We start from the raw sequence: 26,119 nt of genomic DNA on the forward strand, positions 1-26,119 counted from the left end.
TATGGTGCTAGATATGTCAGAGCAACATAAGGTGATGTTATTCATAGAGGGGTTATAGGACATATTTAAGGGTTTGGTGAAGGTACTTAGACCAAACACCCCGGATGACACGATTAAGATCGCGCATGATTTGGATTCACCTTCATCACTATTGCAGTCTCGAAATAAACCCTATAGAGGGTCGACATCGAGCCAAGGAAACAAAAGCCAACAAAAAAAAAACCCTCCCAGATTGGATTTTGAGACTCATAATGAACTTGGGGGGAAGAAATTGTGCTTCACTTGTAGGGAACCTTGGATCCCTGATCAAAAATGCCTTGGTAAAGACAAGATTCATTATGTTGAGGTTCATTCTAAGGATGAGGGCGAGCAATGTAGGAAGGTGATGATGTTGAGAACAACAAGGAGGAACAAGTTGAAGAGAAACCCTTAAAGACAAAAAGAAGAAGGTCACTATGGAACAACCTCCTGTTATAGCCACTCTTTCTAGTGATCCAACATGTGATCCTTTCAAAGTGAAGGGTGTGGTTAGGAGACAACGCATTGTTTGTCTTTTGGATATAGAAGCATCCCATAATTTCATTAGCACATGGATGGTATCTAAGAGAGGATTGTAGGCAGTTGACATACTCGAGTTCAAAGTGAAGGTAGTTGGTGGTGAGGTTTTGAATTGCACAAAGAAGGTACCCAGTCTTTAGATATAGTTTGATGATTATCTTTTAGAGACTTACTTCTATGTTGTTGATTTGGATGGGTTGGATGCCATTCTGGGTAGACACTGATTAAGGACTCTCCATAGGTACACATTTGATCACGAGACCAAGCAGTTGGAATTCTCACAGGGTGATTGGTTAGTAGTCCTAAAAGCCATACCGGATAGTGGACCTAGGTTGATAATAGCTCATAGGATGGAAGCCATTTTGAGGCATGATTATATAGAATGGGCAACACAATGCTTCATCTCTTCCAAGGAGACACAAGATACAGGAAAATAGTACCATTGTGACATTCAAACGCTCCTAGACAAGAACATGAGGGTATTTGAGGATTTGCCCCTAGGTATTCCACCTGATAAAAGGTTTGAGCATATCATTGAGCTGGAGGAGGGTGCCAAACCTATCATTACAACTCCATATTGTCACCCTAGGCACTACAAGGAAGAGATAGAGAAGATGATCAAGGAACTCCTAGATATGGGACATATCAGACCCAGTTCTAGCCCCTTTTCCTTTTCAGAGTTGGTTAATAAGGATGGCACCCTTTGGATGTGTATAGATTACCACACCCTAAACAAAATAATCATTAAAAATAGGTATATGATTCTCCGCATTGATGAGTTACTAGATGAGGTTCATGGGGCTATTTGTTTCTCAAAGATAGATCTTTGATTAGGATACCACCAGATATAGGTCCAAGAGGAGGACATGCATAAGACAACTTTCAGATGCTACTAGGAACACTATGAGTTTTTGGTGATGCCATTTGGACTCACTAATGCACCAGCCACTTTCTAGTCATGCATGAACCATATCTTCAAAAAAAAAATTAGAAAGAGTGTGTTGGTTTTCTTTGATGACATATTAATTTTTGGCAGGACTTGGGAAGAACATTTACAACACTTAGGTGAGATACTTAGCCTCATGGAAGAATACTTTTTATTTACAAAAGAGTCTAAGTGCAAATTTGCTTTAACTGAGATTCTTTATTTGGGACATGTGATTGGTGCCAAGGGGGTTCACGTGCATCAAGAAAAGATACAAGAAATTCTGGATTGGCCACCACCAAGAGATGTATCTGAGTTGCGAGGTTTCCTTGGTCTTTGTTCCTATTACTGGTGATTTGCCAAAGGTTTTTCCTAGGTAGAGCACCCCTTACTAATTTGACACGAAAAGGGGCATTTATCTGGATAGAGGACTTAGAGGCAACCTTTGATAAACTAAAATAGGTGATGAGTACATGTCTAGTGCTAGCACTTCCCAATTTTTCTAGACACTTTGTTTTAGAGTGTGATGCTTCGGGAAGCAGAATAGGGATAGTGTTGATGCAAGATTGTCATTTCATAGCTTTTGAAAGGAGGAAATTTAGGGGCAGTGAATTACTATATTCTACTTATGATGAGGAGATGCTAGCCATAATGAATGCCTTAGCCAAGTTTAGGTAGTACTTGGTGGGAAGTAAATTTATAGTGAAGACTAATCATAATAGTTCACATTACTTCTTGGAATAGAAGGAATTGAATGAAAGACAATAGAAATGGGTCAGCAAGATCCAAGCATACAATTTTGACATTGAGTATGTCAAGGGAAAAAATAATATAGTTGCTGACGCTCTTTTTCGAAGACCCCTAGTGCTAGAGTGCTACACCATTTTTGAGATTTTAGTAGATTGGAGGTCCTAGTTGTTAGTAGAGTATTCTAAAAATGCTCACACATGTCAGATTATGGATGGTATACTTTAGGATGAGCGGCACAAGGTAATGAATGATGTTATATATCACAAAAATAGAATCTGCCTAGTACCTAAATCTAAACTAAAGGGGGATATTATGCACACCATACATGATGCACCATCAGCAGGGCATTGAGGTTTTTTCAAAACCTACAGGAAGATTAGGGAGAGATTCTCTTGGAAGGGGCTATAGGATGATGTATTGCAGCATGTTAGGGAGTGCTAGACTTGTCAGCAGAACAAGTCTAAATAGGGCTTTCCTACAGGTTTACTTTAGCCTCTCACTATTCCAACTCAGAGGTGGGACATCATCTCCATAGATTTTATCATAGGGCTGCCTAGGGTCTAAGACAGAGATTGCATTTTTGTGGTGGTAGACAGATTGACTAAGTTTGCGCACTTCTTTGCGATTGCCATGGATTGGTAACCTCTTAGGTGGCTGAGTTGTTCTTTTGAGAGGTTTCTCATTTCCATGGATTATGCAGGACTATTGTGAATGATAGGGATAGTAGGTTTCTCAGCACCTTTTGGCAAAAGATTTTTAGATTGATAGGTACAGAGTTGACTCCCTACACTAGCTATCACTTGCAGACGGATGGTCAGATTGAAATAGTGAATAAATGGGTGGAGCGGTACTTGAGAAATTACATTACAGGTCAACAGAGAGCATGTGTTAAGTGGTTGTATTTGGGGGAGTATTGCTATAACTCCAAGTATCATATGTTTATTCGAATGACTCCTTTTTGTGCCCTTAATGGTTGCAAGCCTCTCTCTTTTATCGATTTAGCCTTACAGGACAGCAAGGTCCCATTGGCCAAAGATTTGATTTTGGATCAGTAGGATATCCTTAGAGCTCTTAGGGATAATATTTGGCAAGCACAGAACTAGCTAAAGTTATATGTTGATCGGAATCATACTAAGTGGAGTTTTGCATTGGGTGACAGGGTTTTTCTTCGTCTATAGCCATATAGACAAAGCTCCTTCAAGAAAAGTAGATCAGAGAAACTTAAGCCTAGATTTTATGGACCTTACTGCATCACTGGGAGGGTGGGAGAGGTTGCTTATGAGTTGGATTTGCTAGGTGACAAACAAATCTAGAACATATTTCATGTCTCATGACTCAAGAAGGTCGTTAGCCAATAGATTGTTCCTTCAGAGAGTTTTCCCCTGCTTAATGAGGTGGGTATACTTATTTTGGTGCTCAATGAGATGATTGAAACTAGGGAAAGGAAGCTACATAATAGGATTGTTAGAGAATATCTAGTTCATTAGAAAGACTTACCATATGAGGATGCCACCTAGGAAGGTGAGTCTATTCTGCAACACCCAACATTGAGATTGCTTGAGGGCAAGCAATCCGGGGAAGGGAGAACTGTCATGTCCCCTTCTCCACAATAGTGTTATGGTGCTAGGTTAATCTATTTCCACATCTAGATAGATCAATGACATTAACTATTAGGATGCCTACCAGTCACATCAGAGATTTGAAGTACTTCAATTATTATCCTAAAGTGTGTGGATAAAGTTATTTTATGTTATAAAGTCATTTACTTTATAAAGTGACTGAGTGACTACAAGAAGAAATTGTTGTTTTATCCCACATCCCTTATTTCAATATTTTTCCCTGACTTCAAGGTTATAAATAAAGGACCTTGCATTGGGATTTACACACAAGGAAATTATGAACTCAATATATTGACGTTTCTGGTTGCTTGAATGTGACTGGTTAGAAACTCTGAGGATGAAACTCCTCGAGTTTAGTTTTTTGGAGAAAGTTGGACGCCACCCCATTCCTTATATTGGGACTATTGTGCATTGCAAATAGGGGTTTAGATGATGATAGGAGTCTACGTATGAAGCTGGATCCAAGCTATTGATTTCAGGAGCTTAGCATTAGGAAGACTTGTAGTATGCACATAGGAGCTCAAAGAAATTGCATTAGGTATCCCACGACTATGTTTTTTAGATAAGCCACTGTTTGTATGTTGTATTGTCTGCTGGTGTGAAATTACGAGTTCAGGAAAGCACCAAGTTGGGCATCATTAAGGAACCCACAATTTTGGAGGGGCCTACAGAATAAGGGGGTTACCGGATGGAGAGAAGTCACAGTAACGATGGTTGTCAAGGTAGGAAATAGGTTATAAGCATCCCAATGCTTGGACAATAACACAATAGTGGTTGGGTTTCTTCATGGGGTTCAAACTACCATTCATTCAGTCGGCAATAGTTAAATACGTTAGTGGTTGGTTGCAAGGAATGAAGTTGATTTGATGGATTAAACACTCTTGAACTTTCATGGGTTGCTCACTCTAATACAGGTCTTTGCCTACCTCTTCCCACATTATTGAAAAATAAAACTCTACTGTATCATTATCGGGTGTACTCTGAGATGCTATCTCCTTACAGTAATAGGCATTTTAGCTTTGATTACTGAGCTTAGACGTTGACTAGTTGTATTTGGTGGAAATCAAGGTGGTCACTGATTGTTTTTTATTTGCTTCATAACAATTACTCATTTAGTATTGATGTAGTATTTTTAGTTTGCATAAATATTGAAGTGTTTGAGTTTTTTCATGAAAAATGTTTGACATAATGCCTTAAACCAGTTCATAAAAATATTAGACAGAACTTGTGAAGTTTATTACATTCCTCAGAAGTCTGATATAACAACAGGTTGATACTTGTATGATACAACAACGGTTAGATCATCTGAACGCTGCCCCAATACTTGTCTTATTGGGAAGTGGAGTACGAGTAACTCCAACAGTCTGATACAACAAAAAAGCTCTGAATGCTACCCCAAAGGATTGATAGAGGATCTGTGCATGGCTCATTCATTCGTTTGCAGGGATTGGTACTTAGCCAACATAAGTGAGGTGGCATAGAAGAGCAGGGAGACCACGCGTCAAGGCCTTCAGGCCAAGACAAGTTCTAGTAACCAATTCAGGTAGCAGAGTGACTGGGCATTGGCAGCTCCAAAATAGTGACCTTGAAGAGTATGTCGTATATGAGCAGTCTAGTTTATTAGCATTTGTAGTATACAGGTTTGATTATTTCCTTGTCTATGTTTGTAATACCATGTGTTGGTGCTTTAACATAAATAGATATGTGTGAACTCATTCAGTAATTATTTCTCTATAATCCGAGTTAGACAAAACATTGTATGGAATCTGTTGTACTTGAAGAGTAATATACATACAATAATGTTATTTCTTGAGGTTGTCACACTATATGCAAATTTCATAGTCATATTGTTATATATATTCTGGAGTTGGACTATACACAATAGTATCAGAGTTTAGGGGGCAACCCCTAGTGCGCATGGTAGACAGATAAGGCTTGAATTCGTGGGTTACCCCCATGGTCTCGAGTTCAAGTCTGCCTCCAGGTTTTACCAGTGAGTGTGGCTTGCATGTTGTTGCTTTCACCCATGTGGGACTAGTCTTGCCCTAAGGTCACATCGAGCACTAGTCATCACTGGGCTTAGGTCAAGGGGATACCTCCATGTAATCCAAAAAAAAAAACAGTATCAAAGTTAAATGCCAAGGTTACATGCCAACTATTTGACAAAATACCCCAAGTGGAGATTTAACTATTTTTTTATCATTTTAAGCCCAGATCATTGCACGAAAGTTGCATTGAAAGGAAGCCTTATTCAGTAAAGTTGTAAGTGGTACTATTATCAAGCTATAATTCTTTACAAATCTTTTATAGTATCCAATCAATCCCAAGAAACTCCTCAAGTTCTTAATGCTTTTGGGAACAAGTTATTCCATGATAGCCTTGATTTTGCTAGGATCCACCTTTACTCATTGTAAAACAATTTTCCCAAAATACTCCACCTTTTTGAGACTAAAATAACACTTGGATGGGGCTTACTTTAAAGCAAGTGATCTTTGAGAACTTGCAATACTTGATCTACATTTTGCAAACTTACTCTCATCTCTTGTAATAAACCAATATACCATCAAAGAACACTACTACAAATTTAAAAGTTTCTTAAAGGTAAAGTTCTTCAAAGTTTCAAATGTAGATGGTGCATAAGTAAGACAAAATGATATCACTAAAAACACATAATGACCCTTATGAGTCCTAAACATTGTCTTAGGAATATCTCCTTTTTCTAAAATTTAAATTCAGTGATAACCACATTTGTTAGATCTTCACAAAGTTGCTCCACTTCCTAGAACCAAATCTCACTGACAACCCATGGTTATCATAATGCAAGTGAAATCAGTTCATCAACTAACTGTGGTGGTTAATGGCCAATTACATAGGAGTGAAGGATTGAATCTACACTTTGAGCTCAGCTTAGACATGGAAGGCTATTCCCAGGGGTACACCTTAACAGGTACTCAAATAACGAAATATACAATCAAAAAGCAATTTGCAATCAGAATCAACCTGATATCTCAACCCCAAAGTCTGCCACCAAATTAGAACAATTGGTTGCCATCACCCCTATATAGCTGATATGACTGTGCACACACAAACCACATGAAATATAGTCACTAATCATTCTCTAAAGACAAATTCTTGGTTGTGATAAGAGGTTACGAAAACAAAAAACCTTGAACTACTGGTTTGTGTTTTTCATTTGAATGTTATGAAATTGGTAAGGGTTCTAGACCGATGGCTATATATTGAGAAACAAAGGCATAACACATTGAGAGGTAAAATTTGAAACAAAAGAATATGAAGCTATGTATTTGCATAAAATAGTGACTACATGTATTCATGTATAAAAAGGGGAGATTGATACAATACTTGAAATGATTCTAGAATGATGCCACATTAATCTGACCCAACATTACACTCATCCCAGTAAATGTGCAAAGGAAAATGCATGGCTGTGACCAAGCAATCTTCTTAAACATACACCTAATGCCCTGGAGGAATTCTACAACAAACTCACTTGCAATATGAATATTCTTTTATCCCATTTGTACCACAATCAAGGCAAGAGATTCCATTCCAAGCATTCAAGAAGGGCAGTTATTAAGATTAGATATGAAGGAAAATAAGATATAGGAGCAGATCAACCTAATCAAAAGAGAAGATTGACCCAATCAGACGACGTATAATCAAATATGAGTAGCAACAAAAGCAATGGTGACAAATTAATGAATAGGGTAAGGATTAAAACTTAAAACACTGGTGATATAGTAATGAGCAGAGGTAAATAAAGGAAAGCAACGATGAATGTAATTAAGCAAAGACAATAATTTAGGGCAGAACTTTATCTCCATGATGGGTAACAAGCTTTTCTCGATAAAATAACCATGTGGCCAGACAATCCTTCTTTCTCTTATCATCACGTAACCAATTATACCAAATAAATTGGTAAAGTTCCAAGTTTAATGATGCCGTAGCCACCTTCCACCGACTTGGTGAAGATTAAAAAACTACTCCATTTCGCAAAGTCAATTAGTTGGACCCTTGCCATCAAACTTTCTCATATCCAGCTTGGGTATAAATTGCCTAAGCATGGGGTATTAAAGAGTTGATCCTACTTGAAATTATAATCAAGACCAACACTTCATGTCCAACAAAAGAAAGCATTATACTTTACTAGGTGAATCTTATCCCTTATGCTCCATCACTGAGCAAGCATATTGAACATCCTAGAAACTTCACTCATCTCTTTTCTGGAAATCTTGTAGGTCTGGAAGCATTATTTTTGCCTCTTATTGCAAGTTTCATCATGATGGAAAATAAATTTACAATAAATCACACCAATAAAGTAAAAATACTTGAGAAAAATATTGTTACATACCTAACCTAGGTCACACTTTCCCGATCTTCATTGTTGGGAATTCATATTTGACCATGTTGATTTCCTCATCAAGGGTAGTATTCACAATTTCTACATCATCCTTATTTGGAGGTTTCCTAGGTATGGTGGCATTCTTTTTGCCTCTTATTGCAAGCCACATCATGATGGAAAAAAAAACAATAAATGAGACAAATAAAGTCCAAATATTGTGAAATTTTTATTGCAACTTATCAAGGCCCTAGATCACATTTTCCTAGAAAATTTCCTAAACATTAGTTGATTTGCAGCATTCTGAGCATATTTATTGGAGACCCTAATTCCATAATAAATTGCTTAATTCTGCTCTAAAACCTTTGAAATCAGGCCAAGCGAGGGGAGATGCAATATTTTGTCATTGATGTCAAACGTGAAGACAATAAAGCTATTAGAGAATAGATATGAAGCTAGATCATGATCATACTTGCTGCTATTGGACATGGTGATTTATTGCTGCTAACATGGCAATTTATTGAAGTCAATATGGTGTTATTCTTCGTGTATGGCAGTTACAGGTGTCTTAATATTTTGACAGCTTAAGAATTTGAATCTTGGCAACTACAGGTGCTTATCACCATCACAATATGGTTTTTGGTAGTTTTATTTGTGTTAGAAAATTAATCTTTCCTTGGATGTATTATATAAAGGGATATTCCAAGGATCCCTACAATTTGTTTGTCCTCCTATGTAATTGTGAGGAAATGTCATATTTTGTAATTCCTTTAATAAGAAAATTAATTTATCCTCCTTAAGAGGATGTTGACACTTTGCACACACCTATTATGAATGGTGGCATTCATAGACTTGGGAGTTTCACATGCAATTCCTCTCTCATCTCTATATAAGAGATGTTTCTCTCTAATTCTTCAAAACAACAAAAATCACAATAGATGCTCTCTCTCTCTCTCTCTCTCTCTCTCTCTCTCTCTCTCTCTCTCTCTCTCTCTCTGGCTTTGCCTCATTCATAATGTCACACAAGCGCTTTTCTTTATTTTTCTCCATACAAATTTTTGTGTCTCTATTGATGGTTCTTTTGGTGCAAGCTTCTAGTTTATGGTTTTCTCATGGTAACATTTTCTTCATCAACTAGCTCTTTTGGATTTTGGTATTTCCTTGTTTTATTTATTTTCCCTTTCATGGTATCAGAGTGGGTGACTAGTCCTTATTTTGAGTAGAAGTTGATGAAGGTTACCATTTTGTGGAGCTCGCCTTGTTTTGGAGGCACATTTTGAGATCAGGGGCTGAACTCATTTGGGTTGTGGGTTCTTCAGTTTACTTTGTTTTATTTATTTTTCCTTTCAATTTGAGACTGATTTATTAATTTATTCATAATTTTTTCAGAAATGATTGTGTAATATTTTGTATTTAAAAAGAGAAATTTGTTTGAATTTTATAGTAATTGATAAATACTTCAGCAGTCTTTTTGTTTAGAGATAATTGAATGCATGCTAAGTGCTGAATTTTTTTTCTATTATTTGCTCTCTTATATTTGGCATAGAATAGTGTTTGATCCTTCTTCAGCATGTTGGAGATACGTTGTCGAGGATTGCTCCAAGGGATGGGGTACAAATTTTTTCATGGTGATTGAAGTGATTAGAGTATTATAAAAAAATCTTAATAAGTTTCAGTGCATTTGAGTTTGTGTGAAAAGTGAAGTTGATATTTCAGTTGAACAAAGTTGGCACTCTATATGAATTGTTGCTCACTTATGTAATCTAGGTTGGTGCCCATTTATTTAAGAAAGCTATTGATCTACCATGGTCTTGCTCACTTATGTACTCTAGGTTGGTGCCCATTGCCGAATATTTTGTCATTGATGTCAAAGGTGAAGACAATAAAGGTATTGGAGAATATATATGAAGCTAGATGCCATTCTATAAGGAAATCATGGTTATACTCACTGCTATTGGACATGGCAATTTATTTTTGCTAACGTGACAATTTATTGAAGTCAATATGGTGTTAATCTTGGTGTATGACTATTGTGGGTGCCTTAATATTTTGACAGCTTAAGAATTTGAATCTTGGCAACTATAGGTGTCTTGTCACCATCACAATATGATTCTTGGTAGTTTTATTTGTGTTAGAAAATTAATCTTTCCTTATAATGCACCGCCAAGGGATCCAAAAGAATTAGCCTAAAGTTTTACTAAGTTTGCTAAACTTTTTTTTTTTTGAAGTAAGAAAGTATAACATAGATATCAATCACATAGTAGGGGAAGCAATAACATGTAATCATCAACAACATAAATAACAGGTTACATTCCTTAAGGATCCTAAGACGTTGAGTCGCATTTAAATTTAATCTAATCCTAAGCCTAACAACTACCACATCCACATGAAAGAATAATCAGAAGGTCCAATGTCCATATAATATACATTTGTTTCGAATGTCTCTTGGAAAATTAATTCAGAATGCTCATTCATCCACTGTACATGTCACAGGGTATGAAAGGCTTAAATGAATATACATATGTAGAAATAAAGATACATCATCCTCAAATCTATGATACAAAGTACAATAAAATAAATGAAACTATCCACCATACATGATACATCAAAAGAATGAAAGTAAATGCCAACCAAGAAAGCTCCAGCCATGGTGACCATGGACGAATCTCAATGGTAAGAGTAAAAAGCACTACCACCTGACTGCATGGAACCTAAATGCTCCACTCCCACCGCGCTGAGGAGATAGTCTCAAGTCCCAAACAAGATATCAAAACACAAAACACAAAACACAAGTACTCTCTAAGTTTGGAAAATCTTAAAAGTACACTAACTCAAAGGTTCCAACATAGATTGACATCTAGACCCAGACGCACCAAAAAGACACATAGGAATCTACTATATAAGTGGGCAAGTGTCATCGTAGGAATCATGTTCGGAGTTACCCGAGCAATCCCTTAGGAATCTCAGGTCCTTAGTGATCCCTGCAGCCACTAGTATCCTCTCGTACTGATGAGGCATACTAAGAAATGCAAGGTCGTAACCAAGCGTTCTCTCTACCCCATCCTAGTTTGTACTAGCACTCAAGGCATGGGAGAGAACATACAATTAATCTTGTTAGGTTCATTTTACTCTCATTTAGTGTAAATGTTATCACTTATTAAAAACAACTTACAATGAGTTACCCTGGCAGCCACTTAGGGCCCCGGCCCCCATTGCAAGCCACTTCCCAACACTACATATAGATAACCTACCCTAAGCTCATAAAATCAAAAATCAAAGAATCACAATAAAATCACCTTAGTCTTGTACAAGTGACTGGAAAGCATCATAAGTATAATCCACAGTAATCACATCAATTCTCCACGAGCAACTAGAAAGCATCAAATAATAATCATAATGATCACAATAGTTCTCTTTTAGCAACTAAAGGCATTAATGATAAATCACAATATCCAATGGTTCTCCAATGAGCAACTAGAAAGTATCCCAATAATAAATCACAATACTAATTGAAGACTCCAAAATGGTCAAGTCAAAACATTTCACAACATGACATCATCAAGAGCAAACCACTCAAAACATCTCAGTCCTCTCAAAGTGACTGGAAGGCAAATCAAATATAACTGATTGATGACCCAAAAATGGTTAAGTCAGGTATCTCAAATACATACACCTCAGCTTCACACAAGAAAACTGGAAAGCAATAACAACTAGTAAAAAAATCCATTATAGAGCATATCACACATCACCATGGTTGGGTTTATAAAGATTGAGAACAATTAATCATGATGTTATCATTGCATAACCCCCCCGAGCCCCTGGTAACAACCTAGGACTGGTCAATGCTAATCAATCCCCAAAAACCCCAAAACACAGATAACATAAACAAATAGTATAGAGAAACAGAGTAGTCTTACAGTTCACAGTAAAGTTCCAATTTTCATTTCAGTGTGAGTTTTCGAATTTAAAAAGTTACATCTCAATCCATATAGTTTAACCGATGTCCCATATCTGAATAAAAGTCCAATTACCCAACTTGATTTAAATCAATTTTCTAAGATGATCTAAAGGCAAATTATTTATTCAATTTATTGAAATAAATGAGTAATTTCGATCTAAACAATATTATTAACATAATATTAGGATAAATTTACAATTTTCATTTAACTATATTCATCAATGATTAATTTTAATTAAACTGATGTTTAATTAAATTAATTAATGATAATCAAACTAAGTTCTTATATTACCCACTCTAGAATTATCAATTATGAATGATTAATATAATTACTAATAATTTTATTAATCAAAATAAACTTATTTTAAATACATTATTATTTAAATTAATAAACAATAATAAAACTTTTTTAATACTTATTATTTAAATAATAATTAAGAATTATTAATAATCTTATTAATAATATTATTTAATAATAACTTATAATATCATTAAAATCTTTTATAAATAATATTAATTTAAATACTAATCAAAATCATATAAAAAAAACGTGTTTTTAATAAGCCCGCCAGCTTAACAAATGGCCACAGTACCTGCGATGCAGGAACTATGCAGAGCTGCGGCAGGGGTGGTGCACGGGGTAATTCCCTCCCCCCCCCCCCTAAATTATATATTATTATTATTATTAAATTTTATTTTGAGAAAACAAAACCATCCCACATGAAAAATGTAATATAAGGATAATTTAATTCAATTTAATTAAATTTCATTTTTATGAAATTTTATCAATTATAAAATTTAAGTAAATCAAATTCTCAATAATTATAATAATTTATATATATAGATTATGTTACAAACAAACCCTCTCCAACATTGTTAAGTTTTTAATAATATATATATATATATATATATATATATATATATATATATATATATATATATATATATAATTTAAATTTAGTTTGGTAGGAAAAATAAGTAGAATCAATCGAATTTTCAATCTAGGATTTTCATTTTCAAATCTAAATTTCTCAATTCCATTTTAATTTAGACCCAAAATCCGATTTAATCCAAATTCACTTTTTACCTACGAACGAGGTTTTCTAAATACTTTTCCAATCTGAATTTACAGATGAAATCGAATAGCAAATGATCCAAAATGAAGAATTCACACATTTGAGAAGACAAGCTTTTACAATCACGAAGTAAACAGAACATATTAAATTTCTTAAATCATTTAGGGGTCAAAATACTAGACCCTACCTGAACCTATTGCTAATACGCAATCCCCAAAAATTGTAAGAGAACTCGCTCCTCTTCAATAACTTTCTTCTGAAAATCTTTCTTAGAATTCTCCTTCTCAAATTTGCTTACAAAAGTTCTCCCCAAAATTCCTGTCTCCAAAATTCTTCCTTTTTTTTTCAAAAATGAACCCCAAAGTTGTGATAAGGAGTTTTCTCCTCAAACCGGAGCACTAATTGTGCATTCGCCCGAGAGGACTCCTTGGTCACAAGACTCAAACTAAAAATTAACTGTTATTAATCTTTGCTTTATCTTTTAATGCATGCTAAATGAATTATTAAATAACTTTATTAAATTTTTCACTTGACTTCTATTTTTAATTTTTATTAGTTTTAATCCCATGTGCACTTTATGAAATTAAAAAGTCTTTATTAAATTTACTTGTTTAATCTCTTTAATTAATTTTATTTATTTAATCTAATGCACATATCATGCGATCTTACAACTTTTTAATAATTAATATCTTTTCACTTTTTAATTTATTTTAAAAACTTAATTGACAAAATATTTAGTTAACTTAAATAACAATAATATTTAGCATTTATTTAAAATTGAACTCTAAATATATTATTATTAAATTAAATAAATATTATCACGTTTTAAATTTATTTTATAACTTTATCTTCAAATTTAATTCTTTTTATTTAATTAATTTCTCAATTAATTAAATATAATTAAACATTAAATTTCATATTAATTTTTCATTAAATTAAACCATTAATTTAATCTTTTAATTAGACTTAATTAATAGAAAATTCACCAAAGACTCATAAAACAACATACGAAAACCCATCATAGGAAAACACATACAAAATCAAACTAAAGGGTTATAATCATGAATTGACATCATTCGATGCATTCAGAGGGTATTGAATTAGATACTTGTCCTAATTTTTAATTAGGACAATGGCTTAAAGGTTTAATTATTTGGACTTGAGAATTTATCTCCCCTCTCTTACTATTGAGATAATGCGATAGGGTATGCTCATCCTGGCAATTCAGGGAAGTTGATACCCAGTACCTACAACCTGCATGAAATCCATGCATATACAAACACAATATTCTAAGCTAAACAAGCAATGGCAGGAAGTGGTGCATCGTGTAGATTCCGACTAGCAGGTGACTATGACTCCCTTCCTTGACCACATCAAAAATGCCATGCATAAAGAAAAAAATTGCGCACACCATACACATGCAGTATGGGGTAAGTATCCATAAGAAGCACATATTATAATCCATCTAACTTAAACATCATCAATAACTGAAATTACTAAATAATCATCAAACATAAAATTGGCCTAAAAGGGTTAGGCAATGATAACAAAATGCGAACTAGGGGTAGGCACTACATTCCTTGGATGTATTATACAAAGGGATATTCCAAGGATCCCTACAACTTGTTTTTCCTCATGTAATTGTGAGGACACATCATATTTTGTAATTCCTTTAATAAGGAAATTAAATTATCCTCCTTAAGAGGATGTTGACACTTTGTACACACCTATCATGAATGGTGGCATTCATAGACTTGAGAGTTACTAATGCAATTCCTCTCCTCATCTCTCTATAAGAGAATGGATATTGTAACTGAGCTTCTCTCTCTCTCTCTCTCTCTCTCTCTCTCTCTCTCTCTCTCTCTCTCTCTCTCTCTGTGCATCATTAATTATGTTACATTGTGCTTTTATTTGTTTTTCTCCTTTCAATTTTTTTGTGTCTGTTGATGGTTTTTTTGGTGCAATCTTCTAGTTTATGGTTTTCTCATGGTAACATTTTCTTCATCAACTAGCTCTTTTGGATTTTGTTATTTCCTTGTTTTGTTTATTTTTCCCTTCATGGTATCAGAGTGGGTGACTAGTCCTTATTTCAAGTGAAAGTTGGTGAAGGTTACCATTTTTTGGAGATCACCTTGTTTAGGAGGCACATTTTGAGACACAAGGGTTGAACTTATTTGGGTTGTGGGCTCTTTGATTTACTTTGTTTCATTTATTTTCATAGTTACACCACCCTGGGGGATGGGGGGATGAAGGAACAAGTTTTCGAGATAAGGGGGCAGAGGGGCCTTAATTTGGGGATGGCAAAGGGATGGCTGGGGGACAAAAGGGGTTGTATATATTATACATATGGTGCTTACAATCCTAGTTATGAAAAAATTTATTCCAATAAAAGATATAAAGATGTAAACGAGAATATACTTGAACATTGCATTGAATTGGAACATCAAACATTGAACATAAATTATTAACACTAGAACATCTCCCCATCTTTAGCGGAGGTGATGGAATCTAGTGGCACTGCTAGGGACAAGGGAATAGGGACTTTTGGGACATCCTCCCATGCTCAGTGGAGGTAGTGGAATCTAGTGGTACCACTGGGGACAAGGGAATAGAGTCCCCAAGTTCCCGGTACGTCCAAGTCCCCAATGCGTAGGGCGAAAAGGGGAGGGTGGGGGGGGGGGGGCGCAACATCCCCGTGTTACTATGTTTATTTTTCCTCTCAATTTGAAACTGATTTATTCACAATTTCTTTAAGATAATTGAATCAAACGTGCATACCAAGTGTTGAAAATGTTTTATGTTGTTTGCTCTCTTATATTTGGCACATAATAGTGTTTGAACCTTCTTCACCATGATGAAGATACGTTGCCAAGAACTGTTCTAGGGGATGGGATACAAATTTTTGTACGGTGATTGAAGTGATTACAGTATTATAAAAAAAATGTTAATAAATTCTGGTGCATTTGGGTTTGTGTGAAAAGTGAAGTTGGTATTTCAGTTGAACAAAGTTGGCACTCTATATGAATTGTTGCTCGCTTATGTTATCTAGGTTGGTGCCCATTTGTTTAATGAAAGCTATTTATCCACCATGGCCTGTTACCCGAAAGGGTTTCCCACGAGAAGTTTAGTATTTTTTGTCTTGATGTTTTCTCTCTTTTCCATCTCTATTTTATGTGGTTACATGTGTTTAAAAGTTTAAGAATGTTAATTGACAACCCCCCAGATATCAATGAGGAGCTCCTTCTAGAGAAAGAGCTTACACGATTGGAAGTGAATCCAAATTGCACCCATAATATCATATTCATGGAGGAGAAGTGGAATTTGGCAAGGAGCTGATAAGTGCCCTAAACAAAACCAAGAGATTAAGAAAGAAAAATAACATAAAGTTGATGCTAAAAGAAGGGAATGAGACGAAAAAAGACATCTCAAGCTCTTGAAGAAGCACAAAAACTAATAGTTGATTTGAAGGAAAAGAAACACAAGAAGAAATTATAAATCACCTTAAACTCAAGGAAGAAAATTGTGGAAGACTTGAGGCATTGTTTTGCTTAGAAAGATAGATAAATCTTTAATAAAATCGAACCATGGGAAAATAAATAAATAAAAATTTGTATCCTTGGACAAGGTCATTGGCGCACAAAGATCATCTACTCCTGAAGAAGATCAAAGCTCTAAATCTACAAAAGAAGAACAACAAAAGACCAACAGTGATAGCACAAAAAAATCACCAGCCAAAATCAGAAATGATGCCTTCAAAAGGGCCAGCCTTAAACATCACACACTAAGGAAGAAATTAACCTGAAAAAGTAAGTCAAAATTTGACTATTTAACACTTTTGCACTAAGAATCAAGCCTTAGTGTGTGGTGTTTAAGCCGTTCGCTTCAAAAGGTATCCTATCTCAAGATAGGCACCTTATGAAGAGGTCTAATAATTATTTCTTTTATGGCTATTGTTTCTCTTGCAATTATTTTGGACACAAAATAATCAACTGTAGAGTGTGAATGAGAAAATGATTTCTTTCCTATGAGTAGGAAATTCTTGGAGGAACTACAAAGTTATATGTTATAAATGTAATAGCTTTGGTGACTGCGAGTTTTGTTAAAAAAAAATTCTAAGCAGAACATGAAGGTTGAAAAAGAGAACAGAACAAAGTAGGTTGCTAAGGTTTGGAGGAAAAAGAAAGAAGATTCAGTGGAATTCTTGATTGTGCAAACAGCCCTTCATGCACAAATATGAAAAAGAAAAATGGTACTAGAGACTATAACTACTTTTACACTCTCAAAAAGGACTAATGGAGATACAGTAAAATTTGGTGATAATGCATCTGCAAAAGTCAAAGGTACACTTATTTTGGATGCTGGTGAGACTAAAGTTGAGAATGTTTTATATGTAGAGATCTATAACGTAATGTCTTAAGTGAGTCAAATGTGTGATCAAGGACACAATTTTGTTTTCAATCCAAATTGTTGTCAAATCAGTACAGATGGTAAACATAATGCTGATGCAAGGAGGGCTACTAACAATTTGTAAATTCTTGATGATATGGAGGGAGGAGTTGGGAGTAATTTCACTCCATTTTTTTATTGCTATTTTGACTCGGGGGGAGCTTTTAGCCCCATTTAAGACATGCAAATGGGTATCAGTAATTGATGTCATAGGAAAAAGTAGAAAATCAAGGGTAGCAACATTATATCAGAACAGTTTTGGTTTCAGATGATTTGCCATCAATGATAATAGAGGAGATTGTTGAATATTTGCCATCAATGTCAAAGGTGAAGACAATAAAGGTATTGGTGAATAGATAAGAAGTTGGGTACCAATCTACAAGGAAATCATGATCATACTTGTTGCTGCTGGACGCTGTGACTTATTGAAGCTGTGTGGTAATTTATTGAAAGTCAGTGTTCTTGGTGTATGGTAGTTGCAGGTGTCTTTAGACTCTGATAGCTTCAGAATTTGATTCTTGGCAGCTGCAGGTGTTCCGACAGCATTAGTATATAATTCTTGGTGGTTATATTTGAAACCGATTCATTAATTTGTTTGTCCTTTTTTTGAGACATTTTGCATTAAAAAAGGGAAATGTTTTGAATTCTGTAGTAATTGATAAATACTTCAGCAGTCCCTTAGAGATTATTAATCAAGCATGCATGTTACGTGCTGAAAATGGTTTCTGTTATTCGCTATCTTCTTTTTGGCATGGAATAATGTTTGGTAGTCCTTTTTAGAAAGCTAGAAATAACTTGTCAAGAACTGTTTCAGGGATGGAGAGTATATTTTTTGTTTGGTGATTGAAGTGATTAGAGTATTATGAAAAATGTTAGTAAACCTCAATGCATTTGAGCTTGTGTTAAAACTGAAGGTGTTTCGAGGAAGGTTGGTGCACTAGAACCATCAACTTGCAGCACAAAATCAACAACCACCTCGGGCACCATGCTTTTCACAAAATTGCTTCAAGAATATCCACAACCAAAATGGCAAAGTATTCAATTTATTTCATGGATATAGAAGTTTTAATACACATAGAAATTCCAATATTTATGCCTGTTCCAAAATAATGCTCCTCACACATCACTCTCTTAGGAGTGCTTCCAAATCTTCTTCCTAGTGCTCTGATTCCATATTGTACTGAAATTTATTGAACCGTGGTCACCTAGAGTTTCCAAATAAATATAACATCAATAATGTTAATAAGGGTTTAGTAACTAGTTTTACAATGACTTGTGCAAATGCTTATAAAGCAGTGCATCCCAATAACTTACTTTCCCAAACTACCTAAACTTCCCATGGAAAACTAATCCCCAACAAATAAATATTTTAATGTTAAAACTTACAACTAAGTTACTAAGGTGAATTTATTACAGTATGTAAATCTTTAAGAATGTATTCATAGCATCAATATTCACAGGCTGCTTGGACACCACAAGTAGCAGCATTGCAAGATCAATTCCTAAGTACAAATTTAGGAATCTTTTGTCAACAATCTGTTTTATTAAAGCTATTTACGGCAAGGGATTAATTCCTTAAAGAGCAGCAAACAGAATATAGTCAATTTTGGTGTTTTTAGCAAAACTACCGTGGAATTCTGGTTTTCTGAAGACCTTCTAGAGGGCATTTGAAAGTTATCTCTTCTAGGCACCCGATTCCAAGGAACTAATTGGGAGGCTACAGACTGAAAATCATTTGACTCATCTCAAACACTGAATAAATTTGAGAAACAGGGTAGGTCCTGGGGTAAAATAGAATCAAATGATACCTTATTCTCAACAATGAGGATGTTGACCATTGCCTTGTGCATATAGCTGTCGGGGCGGGGTTGAAGGTGGTTTTCCATTAGCAGCCAACTCTATATTAGCTTCTTCTTCTTTGACATGAATTGACTGGGATGCATTTTAATATTCCCTTGCTCCACCTTCATGCTTGCATTTTTTTCTAAAATCCAATCCTCTAAATCTGAAGGTACTCAATTCTGCATTCCATTCTTTTGTATTTTAAACTCACCCACTATCTTACTCAAGCATTCAAGCTTGCCTTTGTTTCAAAGACTTGACAGCAGAAAAAATCAATGTGCATTCAGCTAACCTATCTGGATTTGATTGATAGATCTTATGGACTTCAATAAATCACAGAGATCAGTTGGTGGGAATAGAAGTCTGGTGCCAAAATCAATTTATGTAAAAGATGATTAGCATGCTTAACAGATTTATGACAGGATGTGTGTATCAGAGATCGTCTGAGTTCTCATCCACCCTATTTAATAAGAAATGTTTGAACGTTGAGCTTCTTTGTGCTGTTTACACTCCCTGTAGTTTCATTTTCATCAATCGAAGATGTAAAGAAAACATCCTCAGAAGCATCTGGAGAGGCATCTTTTCTCAGAAGAATTTTGGATTTTCTATACATTTAGCTGAAAGAAGCTATCAGATTATGGTACACTTACTAGAGCTCAATAAAACTGTCTGAAGATTTATTTTCATTGCTTGAAGGGAGCATATAAAAGTACATTGTTACTAACTATGGACCAGGTGCACAATGTAGGGAGAGAATTGGTTTATTGCAGAAAGGGGGATCTAGTGGCAAAAGTTTTTAATAACCCCCTACACTATTATAGAATTGAAATAATTATAAACATGTTGGGTATTCTTCAATTTTCAGAATACATACTAACAATGACTGTTGGATATAACTGTCATTCTTATGGAAAGATCAAGCAAGAGGATCATATACGAAACTTGGATTAGTAATGAGACTTTAGACAGTTTTATTATAAGCCGTAATATTTAAGAGAAAGTTATCAAGCTACAACTCTATTACCAACTTTGATAATTATTTTTTTATCATATCGAAATCTTTGACATCAACAATGAAGCTAAGGAAAAAATATTATTTAGTTTTCTTGATAGTGCATTGTAATGTCCACTTCTCCACGCTAGGCCTTTTTGGCTACCTGTCGGTCTATCTTTCCATCTGGATAGGCTAACGGCATAAATCTAGATGATGTCAGCTAGTCACAGGAATTTATTTGGTTTCAATCAGGGAAATACTAAAGTTGAGCTTTTCTATAGTTAAGTCACTTTATTTTAGCGTATTTATAAAGTTACTTTATGACTTAAAGTCATCTTATAACAAAAGTAACTTAAGTGACTAAGACAAAAATAATTTTCCTTATCCCACATTGCCTAGTTATGTGTGCTCTACCTCATATCGAGGTCATAAAGGCAATGGGCTTTCTTTGGATTGTCACTATGAACTAAAATATTGTTGAAATTGATAAAGGTTGCTTAAATGCGACTAGTTGCTCTTGAGGAGGAAACCCCTCGAGACAGTAAGAGGAGTTGGTCATAGCCCCAGCTGCTCATTGGAGACTTCATTCTTTCTAGCGTGGAGTTTACTCGGTAATACATTGTTATTGTTGGATCTACACCCCAGAGTAAGTTTCTCTAAACTATCATACACAAGGACGAGTTTTTCAGATACTAACTAGGGGCCATAGAATCCATCTGCAAGGTGTAGATAGAAGTCATTTCAGATAACAGTATAGCAGGAAGTTTACTGGCGGTTTGGGTATTGGGCATGGTTGTACCAGCTAATAACATGGGCTCAGTGGTATTTGGTGTCCATTTCCCTTCACCGTAGGTAGCTACAAGAGTGTTTGGTTATGATCATGGAAGATCTGATATGATTCAGGTGACAAACTGGGAGTTGCGAATATGAATGACACCAGTAATAACCTTGAGGAACATTGGTGAACTCAACCGCAGGTAGTTAAGGGTCATGTTTGCTGAAGTATTGGGTCCAAGACTTTATTTCAGCTATCTAATCGCCACCGGCAAACACCGTAAAAGCCAACTGACTCGAACAATGGATGAGTAAACAATCTAACCACTCACGGCCATATCAAGTTCCATTATCTATTTCAGTTTGCATTTTGTTTATTTTAAATGCCAGGACTACTGTTCAGATATTGGGTATGAGTGTGTGTTATTTATAAAGATTTGTAATCACAAGTTTTGATGGAATGAGAAACACGAGGGAAAAATCAAATATATGGTTGAATGTATTTTAGAGTATTTTGTAAATTCTGAACTTTATTTCTGAAAGCCCACATTATTACATTGTTGCCACTGTCATATTGCAAAGAATTTATTTGTTGGTTAGAGCCATAATCACCACTTACCATATTGTTTTGAGTTGGACTAATTCATGTCATTATTTGCTGACTTGGACTCTTACAGTGGTATTAGAGCTACAAGACTTGCCAACTTGTGGGTAAACATTTGGAATTGCAGGCTAGATAAAACATTCATAAATGTTAGATAGGCATGAATAGGGAGCCATATCATTTTAGACACGTCTTACCTAAATAGGTAGGATCTTCAGACCAAGTTGGTATTGAGGACAATTATACAGTTGATGAGGAGCTAATCTTTGAGATGAGCACACACGGTAAACATGTTGAATAGGCTAAATAGGTACAGGTTACTCAAATGGCTCTTGATGCTAATGATTACAAATGGGAAGTGAGGGAAACCTTTTGCGCTATTAGAGATGGACAGAATAATATCCCTGCTACATTTTTTTGATGTTAGTTTTGTACCACTGCATAACATTTAGCGATTGAATACTTGAAATGGAATATTAGACACTCTTTTGAAAAGTAAATACTCATTGAGACATGAGAATAACTCCAATGTTCTTTACACCTGTGGATACTAACTCAATTATATCAATGTGATTTGTTGGTTAATCACATAGGCAGCCTTATGTTGTTCATTCAAGGATAACTTGGACTTTTGATGTGATGGTGATGATGTCTAGCTTGGTAAAGTATATGAGCACCAGATGATGTTGATGATGATGGAGGGTGTGTCTGCCAATGAAACTTTCTTCTTCAAAACTCTAACTACTAAACCATTTTCTTTTCTACTCCTACTCCTATGAATGGAAAGATTAGCAAATGGACAGGGATCAAATCTGATGAAAAATTACTAGTGACTCTACCTCCATAGATGCAATGATTCGAGAGAAAAGAACTAGATTACCACACAAGGCTTCCTAACAAGCCACTAGGATGCTAGTGGCCTAGTTTATAGATCCCTATCAAACATCCAGTAATATCACCATGCAACTATCCATTTCCTCTTACTGTTAACAACTCTCTTGAAATAAAATCTACTTTAACAACTTCAATGGACATTAACTCTAACTATTGGAAGTAGAAACCATGCAATAACACCAAATGTTCTTAATCACCATGTAAGTCACAACAATGATAAAGAGAAGCAATTTTGGTATTATCTTACCAAAAAAATTCTTCAACCCCTATAAATGAGAGCAAATAGCCTTATATAGAGGCCAAAATTACAACCAATAGTAGAGATTAAGAGGCAAAATCAACGATCCATATCAAATTCCAAAAACTCTAATTAAGGTTGTCACCCCATCAGCCAATGAGAAGATGACACCTCATCAATGGACCAATGAAAAAAAAGTAAAAGTTACAACAAAAAATGGTAGCCAATCAGAATCAGATGCATATCCTTCTCATACTCTCTCACATATCCAACAAAGGCATTGAGGGAGGCAAGGGTGCCCAAATGCTTCTTCTTGATGGCAACTTTCCCCAACTCATCCAATCTTGATTCAAATTCTATCTCATTGGCGTTCCCCTTTTTGATATCCTCAAAATCAAATGCAGCCCCGACATCACTCATCATAGTTGAAATGGAAGTGTCAATGCTTGGGCTGAGTTGTGCAATCTCATTTTGTATTCCTTCAAATATCCTCAATCTAATGGTCAAGGCAACAAACCAAGACTCCACCGTACTCATTCCTCCTTCATCTACCAACTTGGTTTTCTCCAAATATCTCTCTGGTACTTCGATAAATGCTTGTAGCTTGGGAATGGCTAAGTCCTTGACTAGAAAAAAAATCCTTCCACTCACCTCAAATATTTTGAATTTATCTCTAATAGCCACAAATGACCTGAATCTCGAGACAAAGTAAGGCAAGAAATTTTGCCCATCTTGAATTGTATCATGGATCCAATCCTTGACTTCGTGCAACTGAGTTGATATCTCTTTTGTGTTGCTCCTACTATCTTGTGAAAGGGTTGCCTAATACAACTTTTCGATAGGCTAGCAATCTCTCCAATACTTGTTTTTTGGCCCCCAACTTCACAATCCTCTCATTTTTTTGTCTCAACCTTTCTCTAATTGAATCCATGCCTTCCTAGATCTCCTTACATTCCATGTCATTTGTGATTCTTCCTAAGTTATGCTCAACTATCTCATACTCCTGAGCTACAATCTCATCCAATGCCTTACTATCCATTGGTATAGCAATCTAAACTTTTTAGTAACCCTCATCATCACCCCCGATTACCTCTGCCACCCTTTTTGCAATTTGTTTTTGTTTCTCGCTATCACCCTTTTCCACTAACCCTTGGATATCTTCAACTGTTCGAGAATTCACCACCTCACCTCTTGTCATAAGAATTTTCCTTAACCATAGTGGTGTAGTGCATCTCCCCAAATATGGATTTAGTTCGACTAGCAAAACATCACCAACAGCCTTGAGTGCCTGGCTTATTTCTTCAATATCAATTGGCTTGTCCTCTTCTTTACTAGTGACTATCACAAGAGAGGAGATTATTCTGTACTGTTGCTATAACCACTTGATTCCGAATAAAAGTTCAACTCTACCATGACCCCTTGTCCACTTGTATTATCCTCTTGGCCTCTAGCCTCAGTTATGCTCTCCCTTAATGATGTTGCATTCCATCTCTTTGCTAGAGGTTCCTAATGTTCTTTCCTTTTCTCAACCTCAAAGCTTTTTCCCTACTCCTAACTACTCTTTGTTGTTGGCTACTGCCCACACCTTTTTGTCTGACTAACTTTGTTGGACCTTCCTCTGGTTTCATCTTCTCATAAGTAAGGCATACCTTCTAACTTTGTAATTTCTTTAACATTCCGTTGTACCACAACCCAGTGTGTAGATCAACTGTCCTTGTAACTGCCCTAAGGAAGGATCTTGATGATTGTCCCAATCCACTAGACTCAACTATTCCATCCACTGTATCATAATCTCCTCTTAGTACATTTTCATCATCTTCCAGTTGATCCGAAATATCAAGGCCTCTCCATCTAACTGCCCTCATCATGCCCACTAACAACCTTGAGAAAGCTAGCTTCATGAAAGTCATCCTATGCATTGGCCCAAAAATCTTCTATAGTAGGAATATGCTGGAGGTACAATTTTCATCTTTTTCTTTAGTGTCGGTTGTAGCCCTTTGACAAACCATTGTTTCTTTAATCCGTCCACTAGTGGAGTCTCCATCTTTCCCACCAACTCTTTCAGCCTTCTTGCATACACACAGATCATTTCATTCTTTTCCTGCTTCATACTATATATTTTTGCCACAATTTAATTATTCATCCTATAGTAGTCAGAGCTCTGCTATCAATTGCTACACCTCGTAGGGTTGTCGAGAACTGTTGAACCCAGTCATCCTAGTCCATTGCACCATTTGCCTTCCATATTGTTCATGTCTTGTAGTGTATGATCAGATCTGTCATCCCATCACTATTGAACTTTGACAATTTTTCCTTTGGTCTTGCCATTGCTATTTTCTTCTGATTCTATGGTACTTGTGTTATGTACCCATACTATTTTGAGTACCTGTGTTGTTTTGCACAACCATGCTGCTTCAGACAACCGCCCTACTTCAAACAACTGCATTACCTAGTGAGAAAAGATCTTCCTCATGTGAAGTTGTTTGATTATCTGCCTGTATCTATTGATTGGGTGTATTGGGAACAAAGAGTTCACTCCACACTCGTGCTCCTTCGACACTTCAAGCCATGCAAGTTAGTTCCCTTCCATTTGAATTTTCTACCTTCTGTGTATATAAGTCAAGAAACTCCTCCTTTGTCTCTTCTACCAAATTCTATTGTTATTGAGTCTCTTCTAGCAATTCTTCGACACTCCTCAGTTTTCTAGGTGAATACACTTCCTTTGTTTGTGCTCCTTCACCCCATCAGTGCCCACTGGTAATCTATTGAAGCCTCTATCTATGCTCTTCCTATTGTGCTAAAATTAATACTTCTTGTGTTGTGCATATTTCATCCTTATCTTTTATCTTATTCCTATCATTATCAAGTAGATAAGGCATTAATCTTCATAGCACTTCCTTTATTCAAGGTCCAACTGACAAAAGTGTCCAATGTTTACTGTACAAGGTAAAAAGATACTTATCGCATGTAGTATAGTAAGATATAACATAGAAAAAATACTTTATACATATACACAATGTGTACTCCAAGGCTTACAATATGATTATGATCATGTTCCAAAGTCCCCTCTAGACGGTGTAC

At 35.6% G+C, this 26,119-nt stretch overlaps 1 protein-coding gene across 1 annotated transcript in view; it reads right to left on the reverse strand.

The window, feature by feature from the left end:
* The window catches only part of LOC149545614 (protein STRUBBELIG-RECEPTOR FAMILY 8-like), a 67,958-nt gene extending 42,474 nt beyond the window's left edge, over positions 1–25,484 (reverse strand). The window contains exon 1 of the mRNA XM_089793811.1: positions 25,425–25,484. Coding sequence (XP_089649937.1) covers positions 25,425–25,484 — 60 coding nt within the window. The remainder of the gene's footprint in view (positions 1–25,424) is intronic.
* Between the last annotated feature and the right edge of the window lie 635 nt (positions 25,485–26,119).

The sequence above is a fragment of the Cupressus sempervirens genome, chromosome 7 (genome assembly GCF_028749045.1).
Source record: "Cupressus sempervirens isolate cs-2001-9-10 chromosome 7, ASM2874904v1, whole genome shotgun sequence".
Taxonomy (NCBI): Eukaryota; Viridiplantae; Streptophyta; class Pinopsida; order Cupressales; family Cupressaceae; genus Cupressus; species Cupressus sempervirens.